Here is an 18358-nt window from a genome sequence, read left to right on the forward strand (position 1 = left end):
ATTCCAACTAAACATTTATCCTTTCCTTCTTCCCCTCTCAGTTTCTTTCTTGTTTTTAAATTTCTTTTTCATATTTTTCCCGCTTTCCTGTTCCCCCGCCTTCCAATTTTTTTTTTATTTTTTTTTTAAACTCTTACATAACTTTAGTGGAAAGGCTTTGGGTGTGCCACCAAGTCTTAGGGGTGGGTAAGGAGGATGGAGTGCTACAACAACAAAGACCCTGCAGAAGGCAAACATTTCCACACAAAACACAGTAAAGTCGCATACTACAACTGCTGGTATTGCTAACATGACCTGTCAATGAAGAACAGCACTCTGTTGTGCACCGTAAATAAATGCAGCGCTGCAGAACTGCTCAAAAGGTGAACGCGTTTGTCCTCGGGGGTTTAAGAGGCGCCCTTTCCAGTAATAACTGAGCACACTGTGTGAGGGTGAACACCAATAGTCAACCCAAAATGTAGTACACGTATAGCTGTTTAAAAAAAAAAATAAAGATGGGAACAATGTATTACAGGAAGATGGGCAACCTTCAATTTGTTCAGACTTGAGATTGATCACTATACTTTCATTAATTCATTAAAAGCAGTCAACCCCCACCCCATTCTTCTCATTGCCCCCCCCTACTGATTTTTATCCATTTCCTATTTTTATTTGCAAAGGATAGGGACCAAGACGTCCGCAAATAGTGAGAAATTGCTTAAGAATGCCACAAGACGGGAGCAGGGCACTTTTTAAATTAGACAGGATTATGGCGTATTAAAGGACGCTCCACACTTCACCTCTACATATTTATAGGTTTCCAATTACCCGTCATTCCTTGCGACTGCCGCCATCTTGTGTGTCATAGAGGTCAAAGAACACAGGTGATAGGTGAAGTTTGATGTTTTTTTTCTATCGTTATACAATTGGTCTAAGAGTTATTAACTGGACACTCTAAATTGCCCCTAGGTGTGGTTGTGAGCGCGGCTATTTGTCTCCATGTGCCCTGCGATTGGCTGGCAACCAGTTCAAGGGTGTACCCCGCCCCTTGCCCACTGACAGCTGGGATAAGCTACAGCACTCCCCACGACCCTGGTGAGGATAAGCGGCAAAGAAAATGGATGGCTGGATGGATGGTCTAAGAGTTATGACATCGTAGAAAAAGGGAACCCTGGGAATGTGATGATGTCATCGGAAACCTATCCATTACGATGCCGCAAGATGGCATTGAAGCAATATTTCGATAGGAGAAACGGCTTTGGACTACAAACAAAAATGAAGTGTACCTGATACAACGTTCCCCCACAAATATTTGTGAAAAGGCAAATTTGCGGGGCTTGATCGCATTATTTTTCTAAAGACAATTAGTTGGTTAGTACTTTTGAAGACGCATTGTGGGATACGTCAAGGGCATAAATACATACATCATGATGTAAGAGAGAACCTACACTTGCTATACTTGCAAACGGATGACTGTGAAAGAGCAACTGCATCCATCAATGTAGCTATCCTACAGAAAATAACTCAAAAAAAATGAGTTAATCCTACCTGCGTTGGGGGATTTGATGAGATCCATGATGACAGAGTCAGCACCTTTGGTGTAGACAGTGATCTGGTTCGTGAGCGGGTGCTTCACCACCACAGACATGCGTTTCCTGGTGGAGTCGAATCCCAAAGTGTGAAGCAACTCAAAGTTCAGCTTGCCCAGGTGAGGGAGGTCCACAGCCACCTGGTCCGGGAGTCGCCCGACGAGGGAGCACTTGTAGGCCCTGGCGGCGTACACCAGCGCCGCCTCGTCCGGAGACTCGGCCTCGTAGCGTAGGTCCGCGCCCTCGGGGTTCCTCGCTTTACCGTCATAGGCGGGCGGGGCGGGGCTGAAGGCGTGCGCTGACGCCGCCGCCGCCGCCACCGCCGCCGCCGCCTCCTCCTCCAGCTTGGTGAGGGTGCTCTCGGCGGAAGGGGAGGACAGCAAGCTCGAGCAGCCTTTGTTGGAGGAGCGGTTGGTGGCGAGGCTGGATGAGCTGCTGCTGTTGGAGCCCGAGGTCAGGCGGCTCGGCGTGAACCGCCTGATGAAGTCTTCGATGGTCTTGACTGGGGACTTGAGCTCGAACCTCATTCGGACCTGAAGGACACACAATCGACAATCAATATCATGCTCCAGCCATATTAGATGGCGTTTAGCTTTGCCCGTCTTTCCAGGTTAAAGAGTTCAATCGTGCAAATTCCAACAGGAGGCCTGGCATACGCCACAAAATGGCTACTGAGGGAGCACTGATGAGTGACAAATAGTTGTTTCAAACTAAAATGGTGGACTTACTGTTCAATTTCAGGTAGGGCTCCATGGGTACTGTGTTTTAGGGCATCATCCACTCAGGTTTTTTTTTTTTTTTTTGGTGAAAATAGAGAACAAAACGGCCTTTTTTTTTTTATCCTGTTAATGCCAAACAGCATTTGCATATAACCTTTTCCCTTTTTACTGGTCCCTTTCGCCCCTCGAGGCGGCGCAGTACAATAGCGGAGCCCAGTGACCGACCATGCGGCCTCCTGGCATCCAGACTTATCACATACATGCATCTTGAACCTATAAATCATTCAGGTGAAGCCACAAGGGCATGCTAACAAAGCAGTGAACAATCACAGTGGCATAAAAAAGGACGGCGCAAGCAAACAAAAGCATGCGGTTGATATTTCCTCAAAATATTAAGAATTTGTGATGAGATGGCGAGACAAGCAAGGCATTTCACGCTGTGGGGAGGATAGGATATCACTTCTGGCCGGGACAGCCACACCCATGTAAAAACAAAACACGGATACACAACTGAGAGCAGTCGAAAGCACATCAAACAAAGGAGAGGGAGAGAAAACACGGTAGGTTGAAATAACATGCTTCCTTCATCAAAATATGGACACATCTTGCATGTTATTCAGAAAAATCCAATCAATGCAATGCAATGCACAGTACTGCAGTTGTTTGGTATTTCTTTCTTTTGTACATTAGAAAAAAAAAAAAAGTTTCTCCACATCCTCTTACGTCCGTGACAAAAACAAATTGGCAGCCTGTCAAGTGTTGTGGAAGACAATGGAGGACGGTGAGGACCAAACAAAGGCCAAAGTGGAAAAAAACGCTGCACTTCTGCCGAGGTTACCTTTTGCCGGGGTTGGTCCGGGGAGGACACCACCACAGTGTTGCAGAGGGTCAGGGCGACGAAGAAATCCATGATGTCGTTGAGGTCGGAGGGCAGCTGGGACATGGACTGGCTGTGGAAGCGCATGAAGTCCATCTGACTGCCGCATTCGTTGACTTTGCTCATCAGCTGAGGGTCGGGCGTGACGTCCTTCTCCTGGGGCGCAGAGGGACGGTGGTCAGTGAGTGACAAAGCAGGTGACCCGGGAGAAGAGTGGAGGGCGACATAAAAGATGGCGATTGAACGACAAGGGAGAAAAAGAGCGGTCAGAGAGTTGAGGTCGAGGGACAGTGGACGGTGGAGGAAACATTAGCGGATGAATGCTCAGGAACGGGAGACAGTAATGGACAGACGCTCAGGGACAAAATATGGAGGAAAGTCAGGGACAAACAGACTTGAAGACAGTTTAGGCCGGTGGAGGAAACTGAAAGACAATGGAGGCTGGTGCACGCACGGACCATAGGGCTGCTGAAGGCCGTGTGCTTGGACAGGATGCTGGCCCTCTTGGCCTCAGCCCTGCTGCCCGTCCTGCGGTGGGATTTGGTGCTGTGGGAGCGCAGCACCACCTTGACGCTGTGGTGGCTGCCCGCGCTGTCTCGCCTGGGCAGGGTCCCAGCGTGAGACATGCAGTCCTCCTCCTCAGAGTCCACCTCCTGGTACATGGCCAGTCTTCTTGCTGGATGACAACGCAGACGCACAACAGCACAAATCATGAAGACCGTGGCATCACACCTTCTTTGAGGTGGCAAGAACTGTCATGGCACCAAAGGATGACGATTGAGAAAAGGGGGTTAATGGATTCAATGATTTTTTTTTTTTAAAAATCTGATATAAATGTAAATAAAACATAATGAAGTACACTGTGTTGTCTCGGTGTGTTGCTCTCACCGTTGGCGTCGTGAGAGTACTCCACGCCCGCGACAGTGCATCGTCGGAACACCATCTTGTTGTCCGTGAGCGTGCCCGTCTTGTCGGAGAAGATGTACTGCATCTGCCCGAGGTCCTCGGTGATGTTTAGGGCGCGGCACTGAAGGTGGGAGTCGCTCTCCTCGTCGTATAGCTCGGCGTCCTGGTGGATGAAGTACACTTGGGAGATCTTCACAATCTCGATGGACACGAACAACGAGATGGGGATCAGCACCTGGGGGGGTGATGAGGAGGTTTATTGTCAAAAAGCTAAGGCTAAAGAGCTGGAAAAATAAAATAAGATAACATTAAAAAAGAGCTACAAGAGCTGGCTAAAAGCCAAAGCTAAAGAACAAAAAAGGTGCCTAAACGCTATGGCTAAAAGTTACAGTTAGCAAAAATCAGTGACTTAACTACTGAAAAGTTCTGGCTAAAGAACCAAAAGAGTAGATTTAATGCTATTCCAAAAGCGCAAAAAAAAAAAAAAGTGGGCTAAAACTGTGGTTAAAGAGGCAAAAGAGTTGGCTGAAAGCTGTGAATAAAGAGCTACAAAAGTTACCAAAACAATGCAGCTGAATAAAACAAATAGCAAAAAGCTCCGGCTAAAAGCGCTACAGTAGTTACCAGAAAGCAATGGCTGACCAGTATAATAATCGCCAAATATTTATGGCTGAAGGGTTAAAAACAGGCTAAGTGCTATGGCTAAAGAGCTAAACAGTTGATTTAAAACAATGGCGATGTAAAAATGTAAAAGATGGCTAGACACTATGGCAAAAGAGCTACATTCAGCTAGACATCCATTTTTTTGTGCCGGTTATCCTCACTAGTGTCACAGTTATCTTCGGGCGAGAGGAAGGGAACACCCTGAACTGGTTGCCAGCCAATCACAGCGCACATATAAACAACCAACCATTCACATCCACACGAACAGGAAATTTAGATTCTTCAAATATTCTACCATGCAGGTTTTAGGGATGTGGGAGGAAACCTGAGTTCCCAGAGAAAAACGGGGATAATATGCAAACTCCACACAGGCGAGGTCAGATTTAAAACCGGTTTCTCAGAACTGTTGAGGCAGATGGAGGTGCTAACCACTTGGCCACCGTGCCGCCAGAACAGCTACAATAGCAAAAGAACAACGTCTAAAAAGCTAAAAACAGAAATGGCTAATGGAAAGGCAACCAGCATAAAAACACAAATAGCATAAAACATAATGCTATGCTATAGATGCTAAGCTAAATGCGGCATACAAATTGTTAGGTAAACATCACCACTTAGCAACTGCTGTTAACGTGAAGGCCTCTAAGAACAGTTTCTGTATTTGGAATGTCAACAAAAAGTCATGTGTTGTCACAAAGTACATGAAAAAAATGTCAGTGTGGGTGTGGGGGTAAATCCCCATCCACAAATATTTGTTTGTACACAGAAACCCAAACTTTGAATCTGACCACCACGGGGTGACATTTTTTGGGTTTGGTTGGCGTGTCAGCAAACAGACAAAAAAGGAATAAACCAATACAACCTGACAGTACGGTATCCAGAAACATCAGAACCATCTGTTTGTACTATTTGACAACAAAGTGCGAGCTAGCTAATTCCTGAATGGTTGGCTGGCAAATGCTTATCAACTTGGCTTCATTGGACTCCCAGCAGGGACTGATAATTACCTGTTTTTTTCTGAAAAAAAAGTACAGTGATGCCTCGGTTCTCGACCGGAATCCGTTCCAGAAAACGGTTCGAGAAGTGATTTGTTCGAAAACCGAATCGATGTTTCTCATTACAATGAATGGAAAAAGAAATAATCCGTTCAAGTCTGAAAAAAAATTAGCTTTTTAAAGCATTTTTTTAGGTTTTCCTGACAATAAACATAGTAGAAATACATTCATAGTTTAAATACTCTATATAATAAAATAATTTAAGAAAGATAATAATATTTTGCTTGAAGTGTATGCTTTAGTAGTAGAGTACGCTAGGCTGGGAGTGCATTGCCATATCTGTAGCGACTCGGCCTCCAGCCTTGTAAACTTTTTTATGAACAAAAGAGCAGAATAACTTTAAATAAGCGACTTGCTTTCTTTGGAGCCATGATTGAGGGTACGGGATACGGTAGTCCTTGATAAGAAGAAAAACACCAGTCAGTACCGGGACACGTCTGTGTAGTGAGGCTGCATTAGACAGAATAACGTTTTTGTTTTTTTTTTTTCCCTTTTGGGGGGACGTTCAAATTGGCAATAACAAAACACGTCGTGGGTGGGTCAACTGCTTGCGTCGCGCACAATGTTATTTCCGGGTTTCTTCAGTGGGTGTTCGAATAGACAATAAAGCGCGTCGTGGGTGTTGTCAGCTGCTTGCGTCGCGGGCATTATGTTATTTCCGGGTTTTTTCGGCGGCGTGGGAATTCACAACCAAGAGCGTCGTAGATCAGTTGTTCTGGCCGCCCGCAATATGTTTTTTCTGGGTTTTGTCGGGGATGTTCAAATATCGAGTTTTGTTCAAAAACCGAAGCAAAAAAAATCTGGAAGTTTTCATTCAAAAACAGATTTGTTCGAAAACGGGGACGTTCAAAGAGAACCGAGGCATCACTGTACTGATGTGGCTCTTTTTGTTTTATAGTACAGTCCACCGGTTTTTAGCTAGTTGCCAACTGGTTAGCCGGCATACCCGTACAGATATTGACCAGCTGTGTATAGAAAAAAATGGATTTTGATTTGGGTTTTCTGTGACTGATGTCGTATTTTTCAGTCCTTTGCATTAACTGCTCGTGATCTGGCTGCTAACTGGTTAGCTGATACATGCTTATCACTTGGGTTGATTGAACTGCTGCGTTAGCTTCTCATTCTCACTAGCCTCGGTATGCTAGTCACATGAGAACAAACGGTAAGGTCGGTGTTTCGTACCTGGAAGACGATAATCATGGTGAGGAAGAGGTAGACGGCCGACAAGATGGGCGACAAGTCTTTACCCTCCGGACTGAGGACGTCAAAAACGGGCCTCTTATCTCCATACTGGAACACCCACAGCCCGTGACCTGCAGTAAGAAGAGCATAACATCGCATACTGTATTTGCATTTGTGGTAGTTGGCGTTTGATTCTATTCCCAGCTTTATTCTGGTGAGTTTCCACTTCCTGTTTTTGTGCTGCAATGCCTTGATACGACTCCAAGCCCATAGCCAGTATTAATCCACTTTTTTGTTAACAAAAGTTTTTATTCAGATCTTCTGTAACTGGTGTCTTGGACAAATCCAAGTCCAATTACCAGGTTTATTTTGGTGAGGTTCGACTTCCTTTATTTGTTTGCAATCAACGTAGGAATTGATATGAGTCCACCGGAACAAGAATCAACCAACTATTTATAAACAAAAGATCTGTGGTTCTCCATTCCAGTTGCCACGATCCGACTCTAAGCCGGACAGGTATCGGCTCACACTTTTTGTTGTCAAAATGTTTACATTTTATTCCATTCTTATGTAACTGGTATCAGCTAGAAATGTTGACTGTTACCTGGGTTACTGGCTTTATTTTGGTATTTACTTCCTGTTTTTGTTCCAAATTCCAGTTGGCTTGACCGGACTCTCAGCAAGAACACTTTATCATTCAACTTTCTGTAAACCAGGGATGTGGATCGGTTGTAACTGGTGTTCCCTTCTTGCTTTTATTATGCTGCATTTCTACTTAGTTTTCCCCGCCTGTTCCAGTTGCTTTGATAGTAATCACAGCTGCAGACCATCTTTTTTGTCAACAAAAGATGGATTTAGATGAAAATATGCGTGTGTGTGTGTGTGTGCGCAGATGTACTGGAGTGTTTGTTGCACTGCACTGTCACACACCAACAGCAGCAAAGGAGCACATGACCAACAGGATGACGACACACCAGAAGACGTCCAGGTTCATCTGTCTCTCCAGTTTGCTGCGCTTGTAGCGAGGCCCGTTGTTGTTAAGCATGGCTTTGGTCTCGTGACCTGCAGACACACGCAGGGGTCACCAACGTCCGGACGGCGCCGAGCGCCGCCGTGGGCGTGTCGCTCACCTGCGTAAATGACGATGCCCACCGCCTCCTCCGTGTTGCGGATGGTGCAGCCCCTCAGCAGCAGGTTGTCCTTGTAAAGTGCGTCTCGTCGGCCACTCCGGTGGATTCTATCGGAATGAATCAAAGTGGCTGGTGGTGAAATCAAAGATCGCAGCAACAGCGAAAAAACAGGTTCCAATATTGGTATACATCCACCAGACTATATTTTTCCTTTATATTTTACGGTACGTACTCCTTTTACATAGTGCTCCCTCATATTTTGAGTGAGAGACCAAATAATGAAAACGCAACGTCGGCGAAACGTGTAGCAAGACTGTTGGAAAAACATGCAGTTAGCTGTTATCAGTGATGTTACTCTAAAAAGTGTTACATGGATTTGAGTGAAACTTCTATCCAGTTTTGAGTTTGTGTTTTCCAACAATATTAAAACACAACATTCTCATTTCAATTGCACAGCGTAAAGGCATTATCAAGGATCGGTACTCTGTACTCACACTTGGTCTGAAAAAAAGTGGTATTTGCGAAAATTCCAAATACAAATATTGCGTGTCATCTTTTTCCATCCGAGCATCTTCCTTCTCTAACCCCAACTGCCCTCATGTCTTCCCTCACCACATCCATAAACCTTCTCTTTGGTCTTCCTCTCGCTCTTTTGCCTGGGAGCTCCATCCTCAGCACCCTTCTACCAACATACTCACTCTCTCGCCTCTGAACATGTCCAAACCATCCAAGTCTGCTCTCTCGAATCTTGTCTCCAAAACATCCAATTTTGGCTGTGCCTCGAACGAGCTCATTTCTAATCCCATCCAACCTGCGAGAACCTCAGCATCTTCATTTCTGCTACCTCCAGTTCTGCTTCCTGTTTCTTCAGTGCCCCCGTCTCCTGTCTCACCTCTTTCCGAAAGGCCACACGACATTCTTCCTTTTTCAACTTCCACCACCTGATTCTCTGCTCTACCTTTTTTCTTCTTAATCTACACTCTGAGTAATAATTGTTTCCAAAGATGGACATCACAGTACATATGTTCACTTCCTGGTACTTTCTTCCAAGGTAGAAAAGACTCTGTGTGTCCCTGTTTCCACTTGCTGCTGGAGGTGAATGGGAACGTCCCGCAAATCAGGTCGATTACGTGACAGCGGCACAACCCGAGCATTTTCCCGTTCTGCATTTTCGGCTGGCAAGTGGGACATTTGGGCTTAAAAAAGAAAAAGGACTGACGGCCTGGACGTGTGAAGATTTACGATTTTACATCGTTACGTGTCATCCCGCCCAACTCTGCGGCAAAATGTCAAGGCGACGGCGTCCATTTATAGAGCCCAACACCTCCCAGTTTATCACCGCCTAAAAACCAGAGCGGCCAATCTTCCTTCACCCGAAAAGAGAGCGTCATTATCATATCAGCACCAATTTCCTGAGAAAACCAGTCATGTGGGCAATTCGGTGACTTGATTTAACGTTGCGCTGTTTGAGGCTCCTTAACGCTCACAACACTTCCTAAAAATTGATCTGCGAGAAGACCCCACAGCACTTTTTCTTTGGCTTTTTATCTTACAGCATTACTTGGTAAAAATGTAAAAATGGCTAAATATATAAAAATAGCTTGGATGGGGGACACTGAAAAAAATAAGACAACCTCAAAAGTCCTGAGGATGTTAGCCTTCAGAAAAACAAACCATAAGTTAAATCATAAAACCAGTGCAAACAAAAGTTTGGAGGAAAAAACTTTGTCCAAATGTAAAACACGCAAATTTAAACACAAAACTGAAGGAAAATGTGAACAAGGAGGGAATCACAAATCTTATCTTTCCCAGAATTCACCTGACCTTATTCGGAACAACAAGCACATATGCCATGTGACATGTGCTACAATACTCACATGTATCCTCGGAATCGGTTCAAGTCGTTGTTGGGCTTCTCACACTCGATGACGCTGTCATACTTGGACGGGTCGAAGTCGCAGTCCTGCGAAACCAGCCACACCACGGCCCCTTTATTAGGTACGCCCGCGCCGCCGCCGTCTCGTTCCGGTGACGGTAAGTGACGCGGGCTCACCAGGTCAAAGAAGCTGCGCACCACCTGCCGCTGCTTGAGGTTGGTCTCGCCGTCCAGCGTGGCCGTCTCGATGTGGCACAGCCGGTCGGGGTCGCTGGAGCTCAGCAGCAGAACGTCGGCCGGCAGGATCTCGTTGCAGCGCAGCCGGATGAAGTCGCCCACGTGCACCTCCTTCCAGAACTTTTCCACGTAGCGCCGCTCTGTCCTGCTGGCCGAGGCAAAAAAAAAAAAAAAAAAAAAAACTAAATTAGCAACCTAAACCAGTTTAAATGAGCGACATGAAATTGGGCAAACTTGTCAATCGTAACAAGATGCCGAGCTGCATTGTTTTTGTTTACAACACTGACAACGTACTTCACTGCAACACATTTACACTTCCTGTCCCTTACTTAATTTATTTCTTGTGGGAATTAGGAGGGGAATATTATGCACTGAAAAATCTTGATTATGAATCCATTGTAGTCCTTGAGCAATGCGCAAAAGAATAACGGCCTTGATACAGTTCACTGTATTTATCTTTGTCGTACAAACACGTGCATATAATCATTTAAAAGCATTTTATTATTACAATTTTTTAATCAACTTCTACTGCAGGCTAATTAACGTAATTCCATCACGGGATGACGTAACAACGGTGCCCAGCATTGTTAGCAAGAAAAAAAAAAATCAATGGCAACTAAAACCTTTCCCGGTGGAGGCGCCGACGTAGATTTAGCGAGACGTCTCTGTGTCACAAGGTTCACACACGTAAGGAAAGAAGTATCTATTTTTAGTCTTCATTATAATAGAATGAGTTTGCGCTGTTCTGATGGGAGAATTCACACGCATACAGACTCATTTCGTAGCCCCCTAAAAGTATGCAGACACGTTATGAAATAAGAGATATTCATTATGTAGCTCTGTGACTGTCCTTCAGCACTCAACGATCATTTAGAGCTGACAGGAAAGACTTTTTTTCCAAATGTATTTCCAACACATCTGATATGAAAGGCCATGACTATTTCAGGCTTAGGTATAGAAAATTCCAGACGGATGACGAGATGTTTCCCTTCAACAAACTTCAATGACACTACTTTCCCATTTAGACAAGGTTCTGGCGACATCTTGTGAATTCTTGGGGCATTAAAAAAAAACAGAACTGCAATTCATGGAAAAAGTTTAGTTTCATTTTGTTTGGGTTGCACTTTACCAACATACTCATAGCTTAACGTTGCCCTCAGCTGAGAAATATGCGCCGTGACCAATAAATTTACGCACGTTAGTCAGCAGAGCACATGATTTTTGTCATCTTTCACCAGCGGAAACCCAGTGTACAACGCCGCCACTTTGCAAAGTCACGGTGAACATCGCACCGACTCGTTGCTTGTTGTGTCTGCGGTGGCGAATTTGAAAACGTAGGATCACGATAAGTGACTTTATTCAACAGGAAGTTTCTTTGTAACAGTAGAGTATGCGAGATTATTGCTAGCACATTTTTGGAAAACTTGAATGAATGAGCTAATGAATCCACGATGTGGTGTTGACGACAACACATTTGAACAAAAACTACAGAAACCCATGTAGACAGACAATACATTCTTCATCACCTGCAAAGAAGGACAAATATTTCCCTGTCTTACTGAGTAACTGTGACGAGGACCTTCATGTAGGTCCTGTCTTTATTGTACTGCCCCCAGGTGGCCAAGGCAAAGACAGCAGAAGGAACGGCACAATATCCATTGAACTGAGGCATAAACAGTGTAATTTCTTTAGATTTTATTTTATACTGTCATTACTCAAGGCTGTTACACCTGGCGGCACAACCAAGCGCTGAAGTGTCTCGCTGGTGTTCTGGAGAACCAGCGGATGAGGGTGAACGCCCTCCCACCTTGTCACCCAACCGGCAACCAAGGCTGTTTGCTCGGGAGGGGGAGAGTCAATCCGACCACACCAACAAGCCACCGGACAGCGGACAGCTGGGCAGTGCACGAGACTGGAAGCTGCTGGCAGACCTGGACGAGAAGCTCTGCTTTCCATCTGAGATTGCAACTACCACCCTACGACCAGATCTAGTGCTTTGGTCCGCCTCTCTCAAGCTCGTCTACATCATCGAGCTCGCAGTGTCCTGGGAGGGGGCAGTCGAGGAGGCGTATGAGCGGAAGCGGCTGAAGTATGCACGACTGGGGTAAAGAGGAAAGACCCCCATTGGGCCCTCGGGAGAATTGACGGCACCTCGGGGGTGAACCTGGGACTCCGGGATTCACTGCTGAACCCTCTCGAGTCATGTCGTGGGCCTATCAGTGAAACGCTTGATGACGGAAGGAAGCCCACTTGTTAACCCGTAGGGTGCCATCACTTGTCCCTCAGAGCCTCATCGGGGCCGAATTATGCATGAATAGAGGGATAGTAACATCTAGTGCTACATAATACATCTTTACAAGTTATGATACAGTATATCTGAATTTGTGAGGTTCTACTGGATAAAAAAAAAAATTGCACATAGACAGTGGTTCGATGCTTTCAAGTAAAGTACAGTTTCTGAAAAGTGGGGGTGCTGTTAAAATTCAATTTTGTATTCAAAATAAAAAACAGCAAAGCTTTATGTGCATGCATGTAGTGTAATGTACGGTCATATCTTGGTAACATAAATAGCAACAGTACATGAATATCAATAACTGTGATCCGTTTTGGTCATTCCATCTCTCGTTTTTTATAGATGGAATGAGGAACCTGTGAAACCTGTTCAAAACGAGTTCACAGGAAAACAAACCCAGTTCAAAGACCAGACCCGAAGCGAGAGCTTGTTTGCTTCACAGTGGACCTCCATCAGCAAGAGCCAAGCCAGTGTTTACGCATCGTAAACCCCACTAGATGCTCTCCAGTCCAGGTTTACTCCCAATTCCCACCGGCTATCTTCTGATATCAAAACTTTTTTTGTAAATATTAGCATTTCGGGACAGAAGCAGGAACGTCCTGCCACGTATGCGGCACCGTCACCTAGACGGGAGCTGCATGAGAGACGGGACTTAAAAAGTCAAAACACAGAGCCTTTTGACCGCCGTGAATTATGCTCTGTATACGCACGCTACAGCCACGCTTTTCATTAGCGCAGGAAAACCCCACAAAACACAGGCGGAGGACACACGAGGACAGCGGACACTTTTTTTTTTTTTTTTTTTTTTTTTAGGCGCACACAAGTCTGCAATTCTTTACAAAGCTAATCGGGTCCACTTTTGGATAATACGTACACAATTACTGCGTGTGGGCATGGCCAGACAGGAAGCTGTTTTAATTCATGACCTCTTGTCGGTATGATGAAAAGTGTCAAAACTATCAAAATCTGAAAGCGCTGAAGTAAATTTGATTTCAACTGCTCAAAAACTGGCTTGAAATGTGGATGTTAGCAAAATTAAACGACCGTCATGGTACCATGCAAATGGTAAACACCATTTAGCAGCAAAAAAAAAAACATTTTTTTTTTAAATAGTTTTTAGTGTTTAATTTTTAAATACATCCATGCATCCATTTTCTTTGCTGCTTATCCTTACGAGGGTCGCCTATCCCACCTGTCACCAGGCATGAGGCGGGCGGGGTACACCCTGAACTGGCTGCCAGCCAATCGCAGGGCACATCGAGAAAAACAGCCGCACTCACGATCACACCTAGGGGCAATTTAGAGTGGCCAATGAATGTCGCATATTTTTGGCATGGAGGAGGAAACCGGAGTGCCCGGAGGAAACCCACGCAGGCACGGGGAGAACGTGCAAACTCCACACAGGCGGATCCGGAATTGAACCCGGGACCTCAGAACTGTGAGGCCAACGCTGTACAAGCTGATCCACCGTGCCGCCTTTTCTAATACAATATCCCATAAAAATGTAGGTAGCAAGCTTTTTATTCACAAAAGTGATACAAAATTACAGTTGATACTTTTAAAACTGAAGTAAATAGTTGTTCAAAGATGTGTTAGTGATAATTATGATTTGCCAGCCTTTCTGGTCAAATTCAAAGGGTGAAGCCAACGTTTTTTTTTTTGTGTGTGATTTTGTTGATGGAGTGCAAACTTTGTGTTTGTTAATTTTTTTTTAAAAATAACCTGCTGACAAATTGTACAATTAAAATGTAAACTACAAAAAAATTAGAAAATTCGGTACTAATGGAGTTCAAGTGTTTCATTTCTTAGTGAAACATACCATAACGCTGTATGTTGGAAACTTTAACGTTGCCAAAGTGCTGTTAAAAAACAAGATACATTTAAAACTAAATGTAAAAACTAGATTCAAATGATACGACAAGCAACCTTTGATGGTGCTATCAAAGGGACCAACCCCTGTGGGAACTTAAAAACTGATTTCTTTGATGGCGTTCAAGATTTTCATTTGTTAAGAAAAACGAGCAAAGAAATTGCATGTTGGATATGCCAACTTGGCAAAAGTTACATCTTGCTGTTTGATTAAAATTAAAAAGACTTTTAAAAATATTCAGTTGTTGATGTCAATGTGTTAACTTCGAAACAGCGCGCACAGGTCAAAGGTGAATTAAAAGCAGCGATTTTCTTCAGTGACTTCAAAGTACTGTGTGCATTTGGTGGCCTGTTATTATTATCCATCTAACCATTTTCTTTACCGCTTATCCTCACGAGGGTCTCGCGGAGCGCTGGAGCCTATCCCAGCTGTCAAGGGGCAGGAGGCGAGGCACACCCCGAACTGGTTGCCAGCCAATCGCAGGGCACATGGAGACAAACAGCTGCACTCCCAATCACACCTTGGAGCAATTTAGACTGACCAATGAATGTTGCATGTTTTTGGGATGTGGGAGGAAGCCGGAGTGCCCGGAGGAAACCCACGCAGCACGGGTAGAGCATGCGGGATCGAACCCGGGACCTCGGAATTGTGAGGCCAACGCTTTACCAGCTGGTCCACCATCCCGCCTCAAGATTTCCATTCCTTAAGCAAACAAATTGCATGTCGGACATGTCAACTTGACAAAAGCTACAACTTGATATTCGATTAAAGTAAAAATAATTTTAGAAATATTCAGTTGTTGATGCTAATGTGTTAACTTTGAAACAGTGCGCACACGTCAAAGGTGAATTAAAAGCAGCGATTTTGTTCAGTGACTTCAAGTACTGTGTGAATTTGGTGGCCTGTTATTATTATTATTATTTGTCTAATATACCCTTTGGCTGCGCCTCCGCCTGAAGTCAGCTGGGATTGGCGCCAGCACACCTGCCACCCTGGTGAGGATAAGCAGCTCAGATAATGGATGGATGGCGTTCCAAGTTCCGGTCAGCATGTAATTTGTCAACAGCACAAATGGGAGAAAAAAAAAAGGTTGGAATGGCACACTTGATATAAGTCACAACATGGGGGGGGGGGAATGTAATGATGATTTTTTTTTTTTTTTTAAAGTGATCAAAATATAAGGTGAATTAATGTTGTTCATGGAGTTGAAGTTACATTGGTCCATTGCAACTGGGCAACACTGTCGGGCATGCTGTTCTAAAACAAGATTCTTAGAAAGTAGACTAAAGTTTGGGCACCCCACAGGGGACAAAAGGTTGTGTGTCAACTGAAAGGAAAACGTCATTTTGTGCGCGGAATGAAGTTTGCTAGCAAGCAAATCTGGATTTATGAAGACTCTTCGAAAACAAGTCACTTTTGACAGGTGTCATGGAGGCGCAAGCTTGGAATTTCTTCAATAAAAGTTACACGTTGTTAATGTGAACTTTGGCGATGTTAGAAGCCCGCTGTCAATACATGACAAGAAGGGTTTCGGTGTACTCGCCTGCTGTAGACCAGACAGTCCATGTGGTTGATCTCCTTGTCGGACCGGTGTCTCCGGTAGTCCTCCCACAGGTCCTTGATGGCCGTGACCGACAGGATGAAGACGACCGGGGCGAGGGCCAGCTCGGGCTGGAAGGCGTTGACCACCGGCACGAAGTTGAGCAGCGCGATGAAGACAAAGTAAACATTGGCGAAGCGGTGGAACTGCTCGAAGAGATTCTTGGGCAGGAAGGAGAGCAGCGTGTACTTGGTGGTCTTGATTTTGTTGTCGGCGTAATGTCGGTTGGGGTCGTCCTTGCCGTCCTCGGCGTGGATGTTGGCGCGGACGCATCGGGTTTTGCTCTCCTTTTTGCTTTTTCTCTTCTTCTTGAGTTTGACTTTGGACGCGGCGGCGGCGGCTCCTTCGCGGCTCGCCATTGCCGACCGAGACGGCTTCTCTTTCGGGGACGGCGGAGGGAAGCGACGCCACAACTTTTCTCTTCACGCGGCGAGGGGGGGGGGGAAGAACAGCCCGAGCTAGCGGCTAGGTGATCATTCTTTTCCCCGCCCTGGTTCGGCGTTTTATTTTCTTCGGGAAAACAGCTCCTTTTCATCCATGTCCTCACTCCGCCCGCCAGGAGGACAACTTTTAGCTTGTTTGGGTCTTCTCCGCTTCCCCCCCCCCCGACCCCCACCCCACTTCGGGAAGGATGCTGACTTATGCCCGCCCCGTCTCGCCGACCTACAAACCACCTGGATGCGGCCAGCGAGCTAGCTAGCTAGCATAACTCTTAGACTTCAAGAAGCTAACCGCTTAAGCATTAGCTTGTGTAGATCTGGTCTGGAAACGTGAGAGCCGAACCCCGCCGCCCGTGAACCCAGCCCCGGTCCCGACTGCCCCCGCGAGTGCCACGCGGTGTATTCCCGGAGTTGCTGTTCCTGTCCACAGGAAGTTAGCGAGAATCTTTTCCGATGCGAACTGCAGGAGGGAAGAAATGACAAAAAAAAAAAAGATGATTTAATAATACCATACCGCACTCAAAAAAAAAAGAAAAAATACAATATATTTGGAAGTGGAGTAAAATGGAAAGAATCGGATAAGAGTTAGTTTTTATGTCACTTTTTATGTTCTTGTCCAGAAATCACTGTAAGTGCAACTGCACTTTTGTGCATTTATTCATTTATTTATTTTAACAAAAACTGTGCCTTGATGTTTTATCTATTTTAAGATGTTCTTCATTTTTTTTATTCTATTTTATTGCACCTCGTGGAGAAGCACTCATCATTTCATTGTATGCGCAGCATACAATGACAATAAAGGCTTTTGATTTGATTTGATTTGATTTGATAAATCATGAGAAAATTTGTGACCAGAATGTCTCAATCAAGTCCGTACAGATTTTGGTCACCCAATTTGGGCAACATTTTCCACATTGAAAATTTCACAAATCAGGTTGCAAAGGGATTTCCCAACAACGCAATCTGAAAAGTATTCAAACTTGAAACAATGAGAAAATGCACTGTCCAGCCATCCATTTACTTCGCCGCTTATCCTCACGAGGGTCGCGGGGAGTGCTAGAGCCAAATCCAGCTGTCAACGGGCAGGAGGCGGGGTACACCCTGAACTGGTTGTGCACTGTTGGTGGACTTCCGCTACATCCGCATTTATGAAATCGGGCGCAGGGGAAATGGCAAGAAAATGGCGGCTATTTTTCTGGATTTAATAACATACAGTACCTTCCTGCATGCGTTGGGTGCACAGAATTGATTTTAAGGCCTGAGGTTTTGCCCAGCAAAGCTTTCAGGTACCGTTTACACAGTTCAATTATCATTCATTAAAAGTCTATGATTTGCAGTTTTGGTTTTCAAACTGTAAATTTATTATTTTGATTTTGTTTTTTCCACGCGTGCCAGAGCAGAGGTTGCTGCAATCACGCGTCGTCATCTTCTCCACCGAAATTTCTCTGTCGATAGAGTCAGTTGCGCGTTTAAAGGGAATGAGAGGAGCCGCTTTAATTGGCAGCAAATTAAGTAGTAGATCCACCAGTTTGCACTTACCTACAAAATTACCAACGCCGGTCTAACCTGGGTCTGGCGCACAGTGGTGCCAACCACCGCACATGATTTATGAAAAAAGGGCCCCCTGAAATGAATCAAAGCTCACGCTTAAATTTCCCTTTGCGCTTTCATGTTTAATGACATCACAACTACCAAAGCCCTGACAAACCCTTAACCCATTTATGGGCAGTGTCCCATTTTTGGGACATCATGATTTTCACGTATTATATCTTTCAGTGTATCAAAATATTTACGTGTTTTAATCTGAAGACATAATTTGGTATCAGGAGGGGATAACTCATCGGTCAAAGTTAGCAGTTAGATTTTTGGGCCGAGATTATAAATTAGTAAAGTTATCTCAGTGGTTAGAGCACTGGTTTGGTAAACCAGGGGTTGTGGGTTCGTA

General features: G+C 44.9%; 1 protein-coding gene across 1 annotated transcript in view; it reads right to left on the reverse strand.

The window, feature by feature from the left end:
- Window positions 1–18014, reverse strand: part of atp10a (ATPase phospholipid transporting 10A) — a 34179-nt gene extending 16165 nt beyond the window's left edge. Inside the window, exons 1-11 of the mRNA XM_061825562.1 lie at window positions 17953–18014; window positions 15917–16873; window positions 10151–10355; window positions 9975–10060; window positions 8098–8204; window positions 7898–8029; window positions 6968–7098; window positions 4053–4305; window positions 3623–3840; window positions 3126–3320; window positions 1528–2101 (exon numbers count right to left, since the gene is read on the reverse strand). Coding sequence (XP_061681546.1) covers window positions 1528–2101; window positions 3126–3320; window positions 3623–3840; window positions 4053–4305; window positions 6968–7098; window positions 7898–8029; window positions 8098–8204; window positions 9975–10060; window positions 10151–10355; window positions 15917–16332 — 2317 coding nt within the window. The 5' untranslated portion in view covers window positions 16333–16873; window positions 17953–18014. The remainder of the gene's footprint in view (window positions 1–1527; window positions 2102–3125; window positions 3321–3622; window positions 3841–4052; window positions 4306–6967; window positions 7099–7897; window positions 8030–8097; window positions 8205–9974; window positions 10061–10150; window positions 10356–15916; window positions 16874–17952) is intronic.
- Between the last annotated feature and the right edge of the window lie 344 nt (window positions 18015–18358).

The sequence above is a fragment of the Syngnathoides biaculeatus genome, chromosome 7, assembly GCF_019802595.1.
Source record: "Syngnathoides biaculeatus isolate LvHL_M chromosome 7, ASM1980259v1, whole genome shotgun sequence".
NCBI lineage: Eukaryota > Metazoa > Chordata > Actinopteri > Syngnathiformes > Syngnathidae > Syngnathoides > Syngnathoides biaculeatus.